Here is a 19,103-nt window from a genome sequence, read left to right as displayed (position 1 = left end):
CTAATTATAAAGCAGCTTTGCTACTAAAACATATATGTGTATTAGAAGTCTAAACAAATTACACTGACGAAAGTACGGACAGATCAACCCTAATTATAAAGAAGCTTCGCTACCACATATATATGTATAAGAAATCTAAACAAATTACACGAGGCTTTGTGTAGAAAACACAAAGAAATCGGAAACAAGGATAAAAAGTTCAAAGGATTCGATGTCATATTAGATTGAAATTATTGGTTGACACGTTTGGACACGGCAAATTTGTAAATCCAAATTAAGATTTTTAAAAAAGACATGTTACTTTTTAGAAATATTTTAAAGAGTAGCTTTTCTGCATTGAGAGAGTGAAATAAGTATGACAACATCCTTAAGTAGCGAAGCACAAAAATCCTAGAATAGACAACGTACAAAGTGAGTTATAGGTAGAGAAAAAAAGAGAGAGAAATGCAAATTAAATATTAAAAAATAGCGGAACATATTTTATACGAATCATCACTAAATATTTCTGCTGTCTATTTTCAATAGAAGCCCAGAAAAATCATATTTCCCCAATTGCGTTACGTACGGACTGACGGACAGACAAAGTTAATTATAAAGTAGCTTGGCTCGCTACTAAAAAGAAAACAAATGAAAGACAAGAATTGACCTCCGGTCTGTGTATAGCATAGGACAGGGATAGGAATTCTCAAGATATTTATTTGTCGGATTCCCTACTTTACACGTTTGGATCGAATCCCTACCCCCTTCAGCTTAAATTTCAGTTTGAAAAGTTTTATGCAGGGGGGGAATGGACAGTGAAGTTTTAATTACACCTGTGTCCTGTATAGTACCCAAAGTTTTATCTAATAACCTTTTGGTTTAAATTTTGATTGGTTGGTTTCACACTAAAGTAGTGTCTAATCTTTTCAACCAATAATTAAAATCCTTTTTTTTGTCAACATTCTTGAATATTTCAGCTGTAAGTTGACATCCCTGTTTTTACATAATATTTTGCACATATGTATCTTTATCAGGGAGGGAGGGGACATTGGGCTGTTTATTAAACTAGTCCCCAAAGTTTTATAATAACGTTTTCTTATTTTGGCTAATAAAACTTTGGGGATTTCGTTGAATTTTGATTGTTTGGATAATTCAATTGAGTGTTAATCACTGTAATCTACAGAAGAGGTAATTTGGTGTATCATTATTTGGGATGCACATCAATTTTTCGTCCATTGTCTTATTCCTGGTATATTTTACATTATTTCAAGACATAATCACAAACATATTTTGCCTACTCTTTTTTTTGCGCAATTTCTAATGTTTTGTCGTGGAGCAAAGCTTCTCTTTAGTTCTATAATCTTTAGGGATACAACAATGGACGATTAAATGATGATAAACAAAATTATCCCTTCTGTAGATTAAAAGTATTGGTTGGAAAGTGGGTTCCATTGTAATTTAAAGCTCATTATCTCCCCCTTAGATAAAAATATTCTTAAATATAAATTACTATAGCCTTGTGTTAAGCTTTTAATTAATTAGCCTTTATTTTATTAAATTCCTTTTATATGATTGTTATTTTGAAACAAACAAGGATGATAACCTTCAACAAAAGCATAGCATTTAGAAGTTTAAAAACAATGATTCCTTATATTAAGGTAATAGAATATCTATGTGTCTGTATACTTAAAGCGAAGGATCTCGCTGAACCGATATGGTTCACCTTTACAGTGAAGCTTCTTATAGATATAGAGAAGGTTTACAACTATTTTGGAAAAGGGTACCTCCTCCCTCCCAAGAGTAATCGCCCCAAGAAAAATGATACCACTCAATTATTTTTTTCCATTTAAAACGAAAATTGGGAGTGGATGTTTAGAGAAATTTCACTTCAAACAAAAAATAATTATGAAAACATAATTTTTTCTGAATTGCTCTTTAGTTAATTAGGGTTAGAGAGGTTAGATTTCTTATGTAAATAAATTCTATTGGGTAAAATCTAACTTTTTGTCATTGGTTGACATTCTATACCTCTCCCCCCATATTAATCCATCTAATTCGCTTATTAAAGTAACAGGATGTTCTTCTGTTTGTATCAAAAGAAATCGTTAACCGCTGAACAGATATGGTTCTCCTATACAATCTAGCTTCTTAAAGGTCTAGGTAGATTTTTTACTTTTTCTTTTTAAAACTGAAATCAAATATATGGGAGTGAATCGATTCCCCTCCACCTTAAGTGCCCCTTGAGGCCTCTAAAATTGGAGAGGGGGGGGGGGAGTGGCAAAGTTTATGTAGGGAGATTTTGCTGTCTTTTATTCAGTCAAAATAATTATACACAAAAATTTCGTAGTTAAGAATCATTTGTCTCAAGTACGTTGAAACAGAGAAAAATTATTTTGTAAACAAGGTTGACAATATACAAAAGTAGCCAAGTCAACAGGTCAACAAAACTGGTTTTATCATATAATAATAGCTGTCTATAATATGATACGATAAATAACTATTCTTATATTGCTTATTTCACAATAAAACCTTTAATTTTAGGTAAGGATATGATGAAGTAGCAGTACATTTCTGTTCAATAAAGCTTCCCTGAAAAGGCTAGGGATAACCGATAACTTGATAGGGAAGAAACTGTAATTTACGCTGGTACCCAAAGTTTTATAAATATGTTATTTTACACTTTGGGTAGGTACTTTCATTTAATTTTAATTTTGATTGAACATTTGGTTGGTTTCAAACTAGTAGTGTTCTAACTTTTCAACCAATAATTTTGATGAATATGTTTGATATCTTTTATTTTTACCATTGCATTGGGGACTTAAATCCTCGATTGTCTTGTCCCCAAAGATTCTCATATCTTTAATCGCATGTCCGAAAATCATTAACATCCTTAGAAGAGGCATTACCGGCTACATTTCTTTTGCTTTTATTGTCATGCGCCTGACATTTTAGCACTAAAAATAATGTATGTCTTAGTATAGCCGTTGGTAAGATTTTAAGAAACAAGTAATCGGTTAGTAGTATAATTTTGAATGAAAAATTACTCTTAAAAGCCGTAGTATTAGTTTTAAACAAAGGTTTCTAAAGGTGTTGAGTCATTTTTATTTATTTTCATCAACTTTTCAAGTATGTATCTTTTCAGGAGCAAAGCTTTCCGTAATTTTATATCTTTGATACATAGTAGAATGATGTCTGTCCGTCTGTCTGAAGGTTTAGATCTAGGTAACCGCTGAATATTAAATATTTTTTTTATATTTATTATTATCTGTTGGATTAATATAAGTTCTCAGTCATACCAAAAAATCATGTATTATAATGTATTACAGAAAACTTTCCGCGGATATTAAAATGAAAAATTATAATATTGATACCAGCTTTGTTAGCCCTGAAGGGCTGTCTATAATATAATGCGATTTTAATAGTTATTTATCGCATCGTATTATAGACAAGCTTCCCGCGGATATTTAAATGAAAAATTATAAGATTAAAACCAGTTTTGTTTACCCCAAGGGGCATGGAAAAAATTTCTATTAAACTGCTATACATAGTTTTTCAGTATGACTTGAAACCAGTTCTAATCCATCGGATACTAATCGGTTTTGAAGCCATACTGGAATAACTATTGATGTGTTTGAACTTGTTTATTTAGCAACTCTTCACCCTTTTTAAATCTTGTTGTTCTTAAGTATCTTGTTCAATCAAAATAACAAGGATCATTAAAAACAAAATTGGCATTTTAACTTAATCTAAGTTTATATGATAATAGTTATTTACCGCATCGTATTATAGACAGCTTTCCCCAGAAATTAAAATGAAAAAAATTAAGTTTTAACCAGTTTTGTTAGTCCCGAGATTTGAGATAAACTTCTAACTCTCTTCTGTTGATTTCTTTGACCTAAATCATCTAAATTGTCTGTACGTCCGTCTTTAACGCAATTATTAAGTAGCTTCGCTTTTTTAAGCATTAAAGAACCTGATTGTCATTTTTGTGAATATTTGCAGCACTTGTTATTAATATACAACATATAGAGGCTTGTCCCGAGCTTACGGCCCCTCGGGGGCCATCAAAACATGAATTAATCCTGTTAGTTTTCATTTTCTATCCGCGGAAAACTGCGACAGTATAATTTACCAAGTATATGATAATATTCGACTATTACCTATAGCTCATTATACGAAATGAAAAAATAACTGGATTTTCTGACAATATCTGTACACTTTTCCAACAATAATATGTCCAAATTGTTCCTTTCCTGTTTTTATATTGGCCCAATTACTGTATATGAATCTAGAACTAATATATCTATTGCCTAGGTACCCATTTCATTGCCTCATAGGTCTACGGTTGCAGTGTTTTTAATTGAATTTCCAAGTTATTTGTTGTTAAAAAAGATGCATTTCAGAAAAATTAAGATTCGAGTAGATGAAGGAATCAAGGAATAATCGAGCTTTCTAAAAATAGCCCAAACCCTGTCTAGTATCAGTAAATAGATGCCCTGATTATGCAGTTATCGAGATCTTATTTACATATCAACTACTTAAGTAGAAGATTCATTATTTTTCTGAACTTTAATACATTTTCTCGTATTCATTCGAATCCGGTGGATAGGAACCGGTTCTCATCCATACGAAAAAACTATGTCTAGTATCGTATTATATCCAGTTTTCTACGAATATAGAAATGTACAATCATAAGATTAAAACTAGTTTTAATCTTATAATTGTACATTCTATATCCGCGGAAAGCCGTTTATAATACGATACGAGAAATAACTACTCTCGTATTCATTCGAATCCAGTGGATAGGAACCGGTTCTCATCCATACGAAAAAACTATGTTTAGCATCGTATTATATCCAGCTTTCTACGAATATAAAAATGTACAATACTAAGATTAAAACTAGTTTTTTTAGCCCCGGGGTGCCGTTCTATATCCGCGGAAAGCCGTTTATAATACGATGCGAGAAATAACTATTCTTTTTCCTGTGTAAAGATTAAATTGAAAGACTACTAAAGTCATGGATGGAGGGAACATTGGACTGTTAAATACTCTAGTACCCAAAGTTTTCTTATTCGTTGGATTAAAAAACTTTTGTTGGTTGATTCATTAAGTTTTAATCTACAGAAGATGTAATTTTGTTTATCATCATTGGGGTGTACATAAGGTTATCATCTATTGTCTTATCCCTTTAAATTCCTGACTAAAGTGGAGAAAAGGTGGTCAGCTTGAAAACAAAACAATACTATGGAAAAATAATGGAGTCTTAAAAATGTTAATATTTAAAGTAGTAAGTTTTTTATGCTTTTCCTTTAAGATATTGCTAGCCATTAATTTGATTATGGTCCCAGTTGAGGGAAGCTTCACATGGGTCCCTGTATGTTTCTATTTGGGATGTAAAGGGATAAGATAATGGCCGATAAATGATGATACACAAAATTACCCCTTCTGTAGATAACAATTAATGGTTGAAACTCAACTTAACGAACTATCCAAAAAAAAGTCTCAAAAGTTGTTAAGCCAACGAATAAAAAACATTATAATAAAACTTTGGGAACTAGTGTAAAAACAGCCAAATATCCTGTCTCTCCCTGCTGTATACTACTTCACTGGTCTTTTTTTTCATCAATTGAGGTTGCTTATTTAGAAAGATTTTTCCAATTGTGCGGAGGTTAACAAAGATTTTACTGATTATATTAAACTTAAAGTAGATTTGTTGTCAAGAATTATTTTAAACATTTGTAAACAAAAATATTGGGCCGTTTATTACAGTAGTCCTCAAAGGTTTGTAATTTTCTTATTTGTTGGCACAATAATATAGCTATGGTGACTTTTGTTAAATTTTTAATGGTTGGTTCATTAAGTTCAGTGTCCAAACCCAGGGAGTAAGGGAGGGGACAATGGGCAATTAATTCAATATAAGAGTTATCAAAGAAAGGGCATGAAATCCAGTTTAATCCAATACATTTGTAGGAAATTATAAAGGGATTGTTAATTGAATAATAGATTTCCATAGCGTCATGTAAAGTGAAATCACAACTTGTTTTTGATGAAATATATTGAGGTTTTTTGGTGTGATTTTTATATTAAAAGATTATTGGACCCGGCCAGCTCCTAGCAAGAATATGACTGCCCCTTTTTATTCTGTTTATTTCCCTTGCCCCTTTCCCCCACCTCCCTTCTCCCCGTCTGCTACATTCCAAACTAACACAACGAGTGTTTATTTCCCTTCCCCCCACTTCCCTTATCCCTTCTCCCCGTCTGCAATATTCAAAACATACATAACGAGTAGCGGCATTCTATGCGCAAGTCCCCAAACTCAGTCAGAAACTGCTAAATTCTTGCACATTCCCTTTAAGCCAGTCCCTAAAGTCTGAGACTCCTAAAAATTGAAGATTCGATCCATTGTCCCCTCCCTTACTCTCTGGTCCAAACCTTTAAACCACTAATTATAATCTACAGAAGAGTTAATTCGGTATATTATCATTGGGATATACATCAATTTATCGGCCATTGTCTAAAAAGTGATAAAACAAAGGCTGATTAGCCAGAGGAATCTCCACAGAAAAATCAGATGTCTATCTTTAATAACAGCTAAAAACATGACACTTCTTGCAGACGGACCCACAGCAAAAGCGAGTAATAGGAAAAAAAATTCAAAAAAGTTACCAACTGTTTGCTATAGCAACCGAGAAAATTAGGGTTTCTTAAAAAGAGTTAAATCCTTTCAAAAATTGCCCAATTGAATGTACAAATTTTTAAAATGAATTTTTCCTCCCGCTAGAGTGGGTTAACTTTTAACACCCACATAATACTTAAAAACATTCACACAAAAATAAAAATTTCTTAGCTTTGTTTTTTGGTTAGGTTAGGTTGTTGTATTAGGTTTCCCCGAGGGATTAGAAAATTTGAAATAATAAACTACATGACAAACTTTCAGTATCGTTTCGAAACCAGTTAATATTCTCTGCATTAGAACTGGTTCGCAGCCATACTGAAAAATCATGTATAGCATCGTATTACAGACAATTTTCACAAAAATCTTAAAATTAATACCAGTTTTGTTAGTTCTTGGTATTCGGACCATCTCGGGCCAACTTAGCTGGTTTTAATCTTTAATTTTTCATTTAATATCCGCGAAAAGCTGTCTATAATTCGATCGATAAACAACTATTATCAATTTAAAATTAAATTATGCTTAAGTAGAAAGTCAGCATACATAAAGAAAATTAAATGGCATAATTTATAACAATTTTTATAATTTGCTAAAATTTAAATTGATACGTTTTGTAGAAACGATAACTGCTTATCACTTTAATTTAATTTTCTTTTAAAAACCTGGTTTATTAGTTTATCACACTTATATTTTCATTATAGTTTAATTTAAGGTTTAAAATATCAAATAAGTTCAAAATTCGATGTATTTTTTTAAATTTCATAAACTATAATTTAAGGTATTTTTCCACTGAACCAATTGAGTTCTCCATTTGAGGGAATCTTTATATAATGCTAGGGGTGCAGCAGCCGCTAAATTTCCGCGGATATTAAAATGAAAAATTAAAAGAAAATAATTTGTTTTCTTAAGCTTTTTATTTCAATGGAAAATGTCTGCTGCTGTATGGCTGAGAACCGGTTCTAATCCAGCAGAAATTAATCGATTTAGAAGCCATACTGGAATAATGTTTAAAAGCTCAGTTTGAATATAGGGAGGAACCTTTTTGTAAAATATAGATAAAACAAGGATGACAACATCCATAATGATTGAATTCTAATTGACAGCTTTTAAACTAGCGATTTCTAAACTTTAAAACTATTATTTTAAAATCTACAGATGGGGTTAATACTGTTCATCGTTACCTGTGATCTACATCATCAATTTACCTTTACTGTCTTAACCATCAAAACCTATTTACAAAAGTCTTTCCTTTTAAAAGCTATCCTATTATATAAAGAAATAAGCCTATTTGTCTGTTGCGAAGGATCTTGCTATGCTGAACCGAAACGGTTTTCCTTTGCACTGAAGCCTATTATAGGTCCAGGGAAGGTTTTAAACTATTTGTAAGGAGGATATACCTACCCTCCAAATGAAAATTGATTAAAATTAAAATGGGTTCGGGGTCGACTTTTTCCCCTCCCACCTTATGTGCCCCTAGAGGCTACTATGGGGGGGGGTGTAGCCGCTAGTGTCATTAAAAGCATTGAAATATATAACCTTAATAAAGGACGATACCCACTAATATTATTTTTATTGATGGTTAGTGCATTTTTAAAAACAAGGATGACAGCTTAATAAGCTTGTTATTTGTATGTATCTAAAGGAATAAGACAATATCCGATAAATTGACGTACAAAATCCCCAATGATGAAACACAAAATTATCCCTTCTGTAGATTAGTGGCGGTACCGACGTTTGGACACTCAACTGCATAAACCAACTACGTTATTATAAAACTTAGTGGACTAGTGTAATAAACAGTCTAATGTCCCGTCTCTCCATGATTAATTATACTAATCAGATTTACAAACAAAAAGAACAATTGTAGAGTGGCTATGCTCCCTAAAAATAATGAATTTAAAAACCATTCATGGTAATTTATACAAAAAAAAACTTATTCATAATAAGATCGGAATTTCCTATGCACTATTAATAAGGAAAGCTACGTTATAGTTTACTTCTGAATATCAGTTTAAAATAGTGAGGTTTTTTGTTGATCTGTTTATATATAGCTAACCACTAAACCGATTGATATCTTCATTTTTAATAGTCTCTGGATGGTTTAAGCCTATTTTTTGTTGTTATTATCTATTAAGCTAATATTTCAAAGGTTTCGTAATTTTATTTTGAATTACAGCAACTGAACATCTGTTTCACAACTCACTTTGTACGTCTGTCCATTCCATGAGTTTTTGTGCTTCGCTTTTTATGGATGTTGTCATCCTTGTTTTATTATTGTAGGTTGAATATTTGAATCAGATTTCATTCATTTTTTTTATCATTTTTATGTTATTTCTATGTTATTTTTTGTTAAATGAGTAATAGTATTAAAATATTAGGCGATTATTTTTACATAAGTTTTTATTTCTGAGATACATAATTTAAACATAATAACATTTAGGTGACATAATTTCTTTTAGTACGCCCTTGCCCTTAGATGTCTGTAGGGACACTAAAAATGAGGGGGGGGGGGGGGTGGTTGCTCGGTATAATGAACCAACCCTCACTTTTAATTTTAGTTTCAAGAAAAGGTAAATGTAATATTTTTACGGAGGGGGGTTCTCGTTATAAGCTTTCCGAGGACCCATGAATAGCTACAATGTAAAAGAGAAACATATCGGTTCAGCGTTTAGCGAAATCCTACGGTACACATAGACAGACATCCTGTTACTTTTATAAAAGAAATATACCCTAAGGTGGGTTAAGATGGCTTCTAAAGATTAATCTACAACCTAATTTCTCTTTACATGCAATGTCGATGGGTGTTCCAACCTTCTAGCCAATAATAGACAAACCTTGTATATTCATTGTAGAGTTGTTATTAATGATCTAAAGGGATAAGATAATGGTTGATAAATTGATGTACATCCCCAATAATTACACACAAAATTACCCCTTTACAGATTAAAATTAGTGGTTGAAATGTTTGAACACTCATTCTTTTAAACCAACCTATCAAAAGACCCCAAAGTTGCTAAGCAAAAAAATAAGGAAACGTTATTATAATACTTGGAGGCTAGTCTCTCTCGTTTTCAAATTTCGTTTTCAAATAAGTTTAATAAAAACAGAATAAAAATTGATATTGCCCTTACCCCCCAAAAACTAAATCCCACCCTCCCCAAGAAGAAAAAATTCATGGGACGTAAGTACAAACTTACCTAAAATATAGAAAAGCTTCGCTTTTACAAATATTTGAACCATTGAGTTTCTTATTTGAATTGTTGTCAAAACTTTTTATTCGTCACTTGAAAAACTTGCTTTTAACAAGGATGATAATTTATACAAATAGGACAGCCATATTGATATTTATATATTATAATAAGCCCAGAAGTATTTGAGGTGGGTGGAGGGGAGGAAAGTCGACCCCCCAACTTTCAATTCTAGTATAATACTTTATGATTATTTACTTAAATAGAAAAGTTTTTTTGTGTTATAACCGCCAAACTGATGTGGTTCTTCTTTTTAATGTAGCTTCTTATAGGTCCAGGAAAAGTTTTAAAAACTATTTTGGGGATTATTATCAACACCATCCTAAGAGAAAAAAAGCAATATCCAAAATATTTTTTACTTTTTCTTTCAAAGCTAAAATTGAGATGGTCAGCGAGGGTCGATGTAAATTATATAGTGGCTACGTTATTTAAAAGGATTTAGGTTTTGAAAGGTTTTTGCTCCAAAATTCTTTAATACGGTCAAATTATTGAAACTCATTCATTTAGAAGTTAAATCACATATATGTATATACCATTAAATGTGGGGGGAATGGGTTAACTAGAGATTTTTTAACCAAGTATATAATACCTACATAGACGATACACTGATATAAATCTCCAATCATGATTTAACAAAATTACCCTTGCTTTAATTCCAAAATTAAGTATTTATAAGTTTGGATACTTCTAAGTTTGGAACCAATACCTATTAATTCAATAAAAGTACGCAAAGTTGTAGTACCAACGAATAAGATAATGTAATTTTCAGTTAAATGTATCAAATCATTGCAAAACATCTCTTTAATAAATGAATCATTTTTTGGAAAAAAAAATATCAAATAAAACTCCCAAATTTTCCCGTATTTTGTGTTGGTATAAAAGAATATTTATGCCCCCAATTTCCGCCAAGTCCCCGGTGGAATAGAAAAAAGCAGGAAAACATTTTCTTTTTTCTTTATTTACAATTTTGTTTTTATTTAAATGTTTTACTACTTTTTGTTATTTTCAGATAAAAATAGCTTAAAACCATGGAATTCTTTGTGGGTGTATTGTCTACAAAAAAAATTTATCCTGAAATTTTAAGCTCCATTCAGACATTTGATTTAGTGATTTAAAGAGATAAGACAATAACCGATAAATATATGTACATCCCCAATTAATCAAATTACCCCTTCCGTAGACTACAATTAGTGGTTGAAACGTTAAGACACTCAATTCAACGAACCAACCAATTATTTTCAATTAAAAGTCTCCAAAGTTATTAAGCCAAAATATAATAAAACGTTATTATAAAACTTTGAGGACTAGTGTAATAAACAGCCAAATGTCCCCTTCCACCCAGTCTTAAATCAATCTATCTATGAGTACTTCTTTTGTTGAAAAGTTTCATAAACAAACAGACGGCGGTTTATTTGACCAATATACAGTTTTTATAAATATTTTATTTCGAAAAAAAGATGTAATATTTATAAAGAAAATCATAGATTTTTATGAAATTAAAATGAAAAATTAAAAGATTAAAACCAGTTTTGGTAGCCATGAGGAGCTGAAGGCACAGGATAACAAAACAATTTTAATATTCATGCAAAATTGTTTGTAATACTATACTATAAATGATTTTCAGTATGGCTGAAAACCGATTATAATCCAGCGGATATTAATCGGTTTCGGTGAACTTTTACTCTTTTAAATTCACTTTTTAACCTAACTGAAAAAAGTTAAATTTTGAGTTTACATTTATGATTTTTATGGAATGGGGCAAAATGAAATCCATATAAGGAAATCATTTCATGGCCCGAGTTTTTATAATAATTTAACTTTTTTCAGTTAGGTTAAAAAGTGAATTTAAAAGAGTAAAAGTTCACCGAAACCGATTAATATCCGCTGGATTATAATCGGTTTTCAGCCATACTGAAAATCATTTATAGTATAGTATTACAAACAATTTTGCATGAATATTAAAATTGTTTTGTTATCCTGTGCCTTCAGCTCCTCATGGCTACCAAAACTGGTTTTAATCTTTTAATTTTTCATTTTAATTTCATAAAAATCTATGATTTCGAATTCTAAGTGCCATTTAATCACTGATTACGAGATGGTTGCATTAACCCCCCCCCCCCTTCTTTGGCGGTTTCACTTTATTGTTTAGTCGAGCCATGGGTTGAGGAGAAATTGGGCTGTTTTTTACACTAGTCCCTAAAGTTTTAAATGTTTTCTTTTTCGTTGGTTTTAAAGTATGAAAATTTATATTTGGTAACCAACGAATAGAAATTCAATATAAAAGAACCCTACATATAAAACTTTGGGTACCTTTCTAAGGGGGGAGGCGGATGTGCCACTTTTTGAAACCAAAACTAAAAGTCAAAGGAACTCAACTAAAAAAAAGAGTTACAGGTCTGAGATTTTGCATGGCAGTTGCTGTATAGGGGTACAATATGGAACTGTAAAGAAACGGCGGCGCAACCGCTGTTTCCCGCCGAATTTTTTTTTGCAATTTCTCGGCGGTTTTCGGCGGTTGCACCGCCGTTTCTTCACTGTTCCATATTGTAACCCTAGAGGCCTCTAGTGGCCTTTAAATGTTTTTTTTTATTTTAAATATCTAATTTGAGAAATAACTTGTCTATGTTATCAATTGTTAAATTCATGCGTCTACGCAGCGCGACTACGTAGCGCGACTATGCTAGCGACACTATGCGGCGGAAATATTTAATATTTTTGATTTTATTGTGATTTCTCTTGGGAGGGTGGACCGTGGTGGTACCCTCCCCCAAAATGGTTATAAACCTTCCCGGGACATATGACAATCTACCCTGTTAAGGAGAACCCGATTGGTTCAGCGGTTAGCGAGATCCTTCGGTACAGACACACAGACAAACAAACATCCTGTTACTTTAGTTGAAGGATATTTCTACAATTAAGTACTAAAATTTAAGCATTTTCAGTATCATGCATTTCCTCAATTTTACAAATGAACATTCAACTCTGTTTAGACTTTTAAATTATTATTTTATAGATTAACCTTAAACAATGTTGTCATCCGTGTATGTCTTTGCTGCGCTGATCATGTAATATCAAGTGATCTAAAGGGTTAAGACAATAACCTATAAATTAATGTACATCCCAATTGATGATACACAAAATTATCCATTCTGTAGATTACAAATAGTGGTTGAAACTTTGAACCAACCAAGAAAAATTCAATCACAGTCCCAAAATTTGTTACGCCAACGAATAAAAAACGTTATTATAAAACTTTGGGGACTAGTCCCTCCCTCTCTGGTACACATATATCCTTGTTTAACACGTATTTTAACTATTTTTGCATTGATTGAAGTATTTCAAGAAAAAAATTAACTGGAATTTTGTACAAAACAAGGATGACAACGTTCATAGGATATTACCATCCAATAATACAAAAGGGATTACCTATTGGTATTTAAAATGATTATTTTATATTTTTTATTTTTTTTCATGGTAGTTGTATTTTAAATATATACAGAATAACCGTTGGACCGATATAGTTATTCTCTACAGTGAAGTTTATCATTGGTTCAGTGATGGTTTTGTAACTATTTTTTTTTTGGGGGGGGGGGGAAGGGGGGTATAACCATCCTCCAAAGATAAATCACTCCTGGAATTATTCCCCTTGCCCCCACCCTCAATAAAAAATATTTTTCTTTTTTAAACTAAAATTTAAACTAGAGAATCTTCTTAACATTTAAACAAACTAACGGACAATGTATTTGTTTAATTAAAGAGTGGCTGCGCTATTTCCCAGTCCTTTGTATGTCATTAATTCTTGAGTAAGATAGACCCACGTTCTGTCCCTATTCAAATAAGATCAATATGCAGGGAGGGAGATGACTTTGGACTGTAAATTACACTGGTACCCAAATTTTTATTATTCTGGTATCTTATTCGTTGGATCAAAAAACTTTGGGTACTTGTCTTGTTTACCCCCCCCCCTCAAACATTGAAACCACTCATTAAACCCCTTCAAAGTTTGTTAAAGATGCATTAGATTACCCCTCTTAAAACTTATAAACTCCTCATTTTACCCCCCGCAAAATAAAATAAAAGCTTGGACGTCACTGGGGGAGATAGGGGTATATTTTGGTTCTATCTCCACCACTAGGAAGTATTTATTATATATGTATGTAAGTCCATTTTTTTGGCACTCGCGTGGACTAATTTTAGGCAGGAGCGTAGCTGCTCTATAGGTTATACTCAGGAATCTAAAGGGATGAGACAATGGCCGACTTGATTGATGCACATAATCAATGATAATACACAAAATTACCCCTTCTGAAGATTACAATTAGTGGTTGAAACGTTTGGACACTCAACTTCATGAACCAACCTGTCAATGTTTATTAAAGTCCCCAATGTTGTTAAGCAAACGAATAAGAAACTTATGAAACCTTGGAGAATAGTGTAATAAACAGCCTAAAGCTCCATTCCTCCCTAAGTTTTTTTTTAGAATCTGTCTCACATCGTGTTATACTATAGACGTGAAAATTATGAATGTACCACTACCTAATGATAAACAAAATTACCCCTTCTGTACGTTTTAATTGGCTGGAAAATTTGGAACCAACCAATAAACACTCAAATAAAGTACCCAAAGATTCTCTGTAAACAATAAGGATAACTTTTGTTATGAAACTTTGGGTACCAATTAAATTTGCAGTCCAATATTCTGGTTATAACATTATAAAATTTCTTGGGTTTACAACTTAGAGAGAAGTGTTGTGCAATCAATAAAGATATACTTGTTATAAATATTGTTAGATATTTTTCTATAGAAAATGCAAGTATTCTTGTTTTAAGAAGGGAAGGGACATTTGGCTATTTATTACTATAGTCCCCAAAGTTTTATAATAATTTATAGAACCCTGCAAAACAGATATTATTATGTCCAAGTAGCTAATCAATAAGAAGCTGACAATATTTATTTAGATTTTTTATTATGAGAAAATTATGAAAAAAAATTTAAAAATCTATTATTATGCACCCCCTGGGAGCTAACAAAGATGATTTTAATCTAATAATATTATTTTAATATGTGCTGAAAGCTGTCTTAAATACGATGAGATAAATAACTAGTATAATTTATCCTTAATATATTACTTTTTTGACACCCAAACCCTTTTTTTTGTTCTTGAAATGCTGCAATTTAAAATGCAACTACTAAAATTATTTTGCACGTATTAATACAAAAAGTATCTATAAAAAAAATACTTAAATTGTACAAAAGTCATTCATTATTGAAAATAGATTCTTGTTTTAATTTCAACTTTAAAAAAGATTAATCCTACACCCCCTAATAAATAATAGTTATTTCTCGCATCGTATTATAAACGGCTCTCCACGGATATAGAATGTACAATTAAAAGATCAAAACTAGTTTTTTTAGCCCCGAGGTGCCGGAGGCACCGGCTAAAAAAACTGGTTTTAATCTTTTGATTGTACCTTTTTATATTCGTAGAAAGCTGGATATAATACGATGCTAGACATAGTTTTTTCGTATGGATGAGAACCGGTTCCTATCCACCGGATTCGAATGAATACGAGAAACAAAATTATCCTTTTTGGAAATTGAAATTATTGTTTGGACGCTGCTTGTTGAACCAACCAAAGCCAAAGATGAAAAGCCATTAGATGAGATAACGTATTCAGAAAACTTTGGGTACCAGTATAATTTAACAGTCCAAAATTCTTTTCTGTCTTGATTACGTCCTCAAAATATTATTGTAATAAAGATGAATTAAATCATTTCATAGTAATAAGACGATTCTATCATGCCCAAAAATGCTAAATAATATTTGTTTATTTCAGGTTCGCACAACTCTAATTGGTTTGAGTTTGGAGCTAGCTACAAATACACACAGAGAAGCCTTTGCTGAGAGACCTATAGATGTTATAAGGTTAGTTCAGTTTTTGCTCACTAGGTGTCATTTTTTATATTTTTATTTCATTGCAAATGCATAAAGCAAGGCCTTAAATCAATGCAAAATGAAGATAACTAACTAATTTTATTAGTTTCTTTCGATTATACTTCAATTTTTGCTCAATCGTATCTTTTTTTATATTTTATTTCAAATGAATGAAGCAACGCATTTAATTAATGCTAAAATAAAGATACCTAGCAAGATTTTAGTTCAATTTTTGTATTACAAATTTAACAAAAGTTTTCTTTATTAAAATGCATGTAAAAAGCAGAATTTATGTCCCTTTCTATGTATCTTTTTATCTATCTATCTATTTTACAAGTAAATTCCTTTGAATATGTTTAGCTCTCTGAATAAGATATTTGAAGGAGGTCAGAGATACATGGATTGGGTAATTAAGGATAATTTAATCCTTCCCTCGTTCAAATATTGTGTTCGGTTAATAATACAAATTACATATCCTTATATAAATTAACAGGATCTGTGTCTGTTTGTCCCGAATGATTTGGCAAATGGTCCGGGATAGCGTTATAACTATGTTAGGGAAGGGTACTACCAACCTCCTGAGAAAAATTGCCCCTAGAACAACGACCCACACTCCCTCCAAAAAAACAAAAAATATATTTTGGAAACAATGACCTTCCCTATATTTCTGTTTAGAAATTCATATGAAATATGGAGTTTAATATCAAGAGCTTTATATTTTATTTTTATCATATTTTATACACCTTCTATTTCTGTTCCATTGATATAGTAAACTAGCGACTGCGCCCCTAGAGGCCTCATAGACATCCTATTACTTTGAACTATCTATCTATTGCAGAGATTGCTGTTATAAGCTAGGAGAATTGTCAGATCAAGTTATCTATCTACCTACCTAACTATCTGTCCATCTATCTATCTTTCTATCTACTTATCTATATAACTATCTATCTATTACAGAGATTGCTGTGATAAGCTGGGAGAATTGTCAGATCAAGTTATCCAAGAGGTGAGGGACCCGCTGCTCTTGCAACCCGCAAGCTTGGACGTCGCTACTCTCAGGTAAATTATCCTTGTTTTTTTGGCGGTTTTGGTGACCGGCTAGCCATATCGCCCAGGAAGGAAGGGGATATTGGGCTGTTTATTACACAAGTCACCAAAGTTTTCTAATAACGTTTTCTTATTCTTTTGTTAAATTTCAACCATTATTTGTAATCTACATCAATTTATCATCATTGGGGATGTACATCAATTAATCGGCCATTGTCTTATCCCTTTAGATCCCTGCATACAACCCTTACCTCATACGGGTGAGGCTGCTGTCAAAAAATTTAAATCTTTTTCTGTCCAAGCACCTGGGATATTAGGCTAAGAAACACCCCATCAGACAACCAACTTTTTAATTGCACGACCTTTGTCATAACTGTGCATATGATATGGTAATGAGTTGCGCATGTTTCGGGCCATGGTATTTGCCAAACCTCTAACTATTAATGTCGCGCATCTGACATTGCAGCAGAAAAAAGCATGTTTAACGTCCTAAGTTATGACTTATGACGCATTGTTGAGCCGAGATTTAAACTAAGGGGGGGGGGGGTAATGAAACCATCTCGTAATCAATGTATAAATGGCACTTAGAATTCGAACTTCGATCTGAAATTTTGCATGAATAATCCTTGATAGTTCTATTTTCCCTAAATCGAACAAAAATTTGGAAAGTAACGGCTAACGGCTGGCGGCCCAGCCGTTCTGCCATTTTTGAAACCTATCTCCACATGATACTTTTTGTCGCTCAAAAACCTTATCAAACGGTTTTAGCCGGTAGCTGTTGGTACTAGAAATTTTAAAAATGTTTATTGCTATCATTTAACATGATAAACCAAAATTTTGTCGATTCCTATGTAATTAATGATGAATTTGCCCTGAAAATAGGCAAAAAACGGCTAAATGGCTGAGCCGCCAGCCGTTACTTTTCCAACTTTTTGTTCGATTTAGGGAAATAGACCTACCAAGGATTACTCATGGAAAATTTCAGATCGAAATTCGAATTCTAAGTGCCATTAAATCATTGATTACGAGATGGTTGCAACCCCCCCCCCCCCCCCCCTCTTATATGCAACAAAATCCTTCGGTACACTCAGACATCCTGTTACTTCAATATAAGGATTTTTATTTATCTATCTAAAACTAGACTTAATACAAATTATCTTACATTCTATTTAAAACAATCAATACATCTCTAAACCGCAAACCGCTGTATTACTCCAAACACCTGTTAAAAATACTTAGTAAAGATACTTTTATCAATCAAACTAGGTATCTTTTTATAATTCTATTTTTGGAACTGACTTTTTACTTTATGGATGGCTAATCATTCGTTCTTTAAAAAGGTCCTACGACAAACGCAGGAGTCCCAAACGTCGGAGTGGACACTTAACCTAACCTAACCTATTTTAGACCATCTTATAGGTTTTTTAAATGCCTACCTAAACCCTGCAGGGGGGCTTATTTGTTCATTCATATCTTAACCTAACCTAATCTGTATAGAAATACTAAATAAAATTAATATTTTAACACTCCTGCGTTTGTCCTGGAACCTTTAAAAATAATTGAAAATAATTATCACCTATGGAAATCGCACATCTCCAGAATATAGGATGTACGTGGATATTACGATATTAATTTAGGTTGCTAGTATGGTCCTCATTTATTGATCAGTCCTTTCATCCAGTAGTAGGGGAGGGGATAAGATAAAGGGGGGGGGGGCATTGTATTAGTTGGCTACATGTTTCACTTTGTTCGAATAAACGTAAATCTGGTGTAAGATCCAAATAAAATAATATATTCATTGTTAACATTCTAATGTTTTTTCTCGATGTTGCACAAAAATCTCAATTAACTGGCTTTCAATTTGCTTCTAGACTAAACGGTAGGTATATTGTATATTTATGTTTTTTTAGCTAAAATAAAGACATTTTTTATCATAATTTAAGGGTGTAGGTACATAAATTTATTATAGTTAATTACTTTATTTAATACTAGCAGCAACGCCCATAGCATCTAGGGGCTCTATTTTTGAATTATTTTGAGAGGGGTTAGAAAAATAGCTTGAAACTTACTTGGAAATTAAACTAGTTCAGTAGTAGCTGATATCTTAAGCTCATAGAGAAAAAAATAAAAGAGAGGAATCGAAGCAACTAGAAGACACAAAAATAGGCAGTGGGCCTAGAGGCATACTCAGCGCTGTTGCCGCGCTAAAATTTATTGCT

At 32.2% G+C, this 19,103-nt stretch overlaps 1 protein-coding gene across 1 annotated transcript in view; it reads left to right on the top strand.

Moving 5' to 3' along the window:
• The window catches only part of cnk (connector enhancer of ksr), a 138,345-nt gene that overhangs the window by 84,664 nt on the left and 34,578 nt on the right, over nt 1-19,103 (top strand). The window contains exons 7-8 of the mRNA XM_080177254.1: nt 15,740-15,828; nt 16,795-16,896. Coding sequence (XP_080033380.1) covers nt 15,740-15,828; nt 16,795-16,896 — 191 coding nt within the window. The remainder of the gene's footprint in view (nt 1-15,739; nt 15,829-16,794; nt 16,897-19,103) is intronic.

This window comes from Acartia tonsa, chromosome 11, assembly GCF_053477335.1.
Source record: "Acartia tonsa isolate MP-2025a chromosome 11, ASM5347733v1, whole genome shotgun sequence".
In the NCBI taxonomy this organism is placed as follows: Eukaryota; Metazoa; Arthropoda; class Copepoda; order Calanoida; family Acartiidae; genus Acartia; species Acartia tonsa.
The sequence above is the reverse complement of the archived record's forward strand: the minus strand, read 5'-3'. Positions and strand labels throughout refer to the sequence as shown.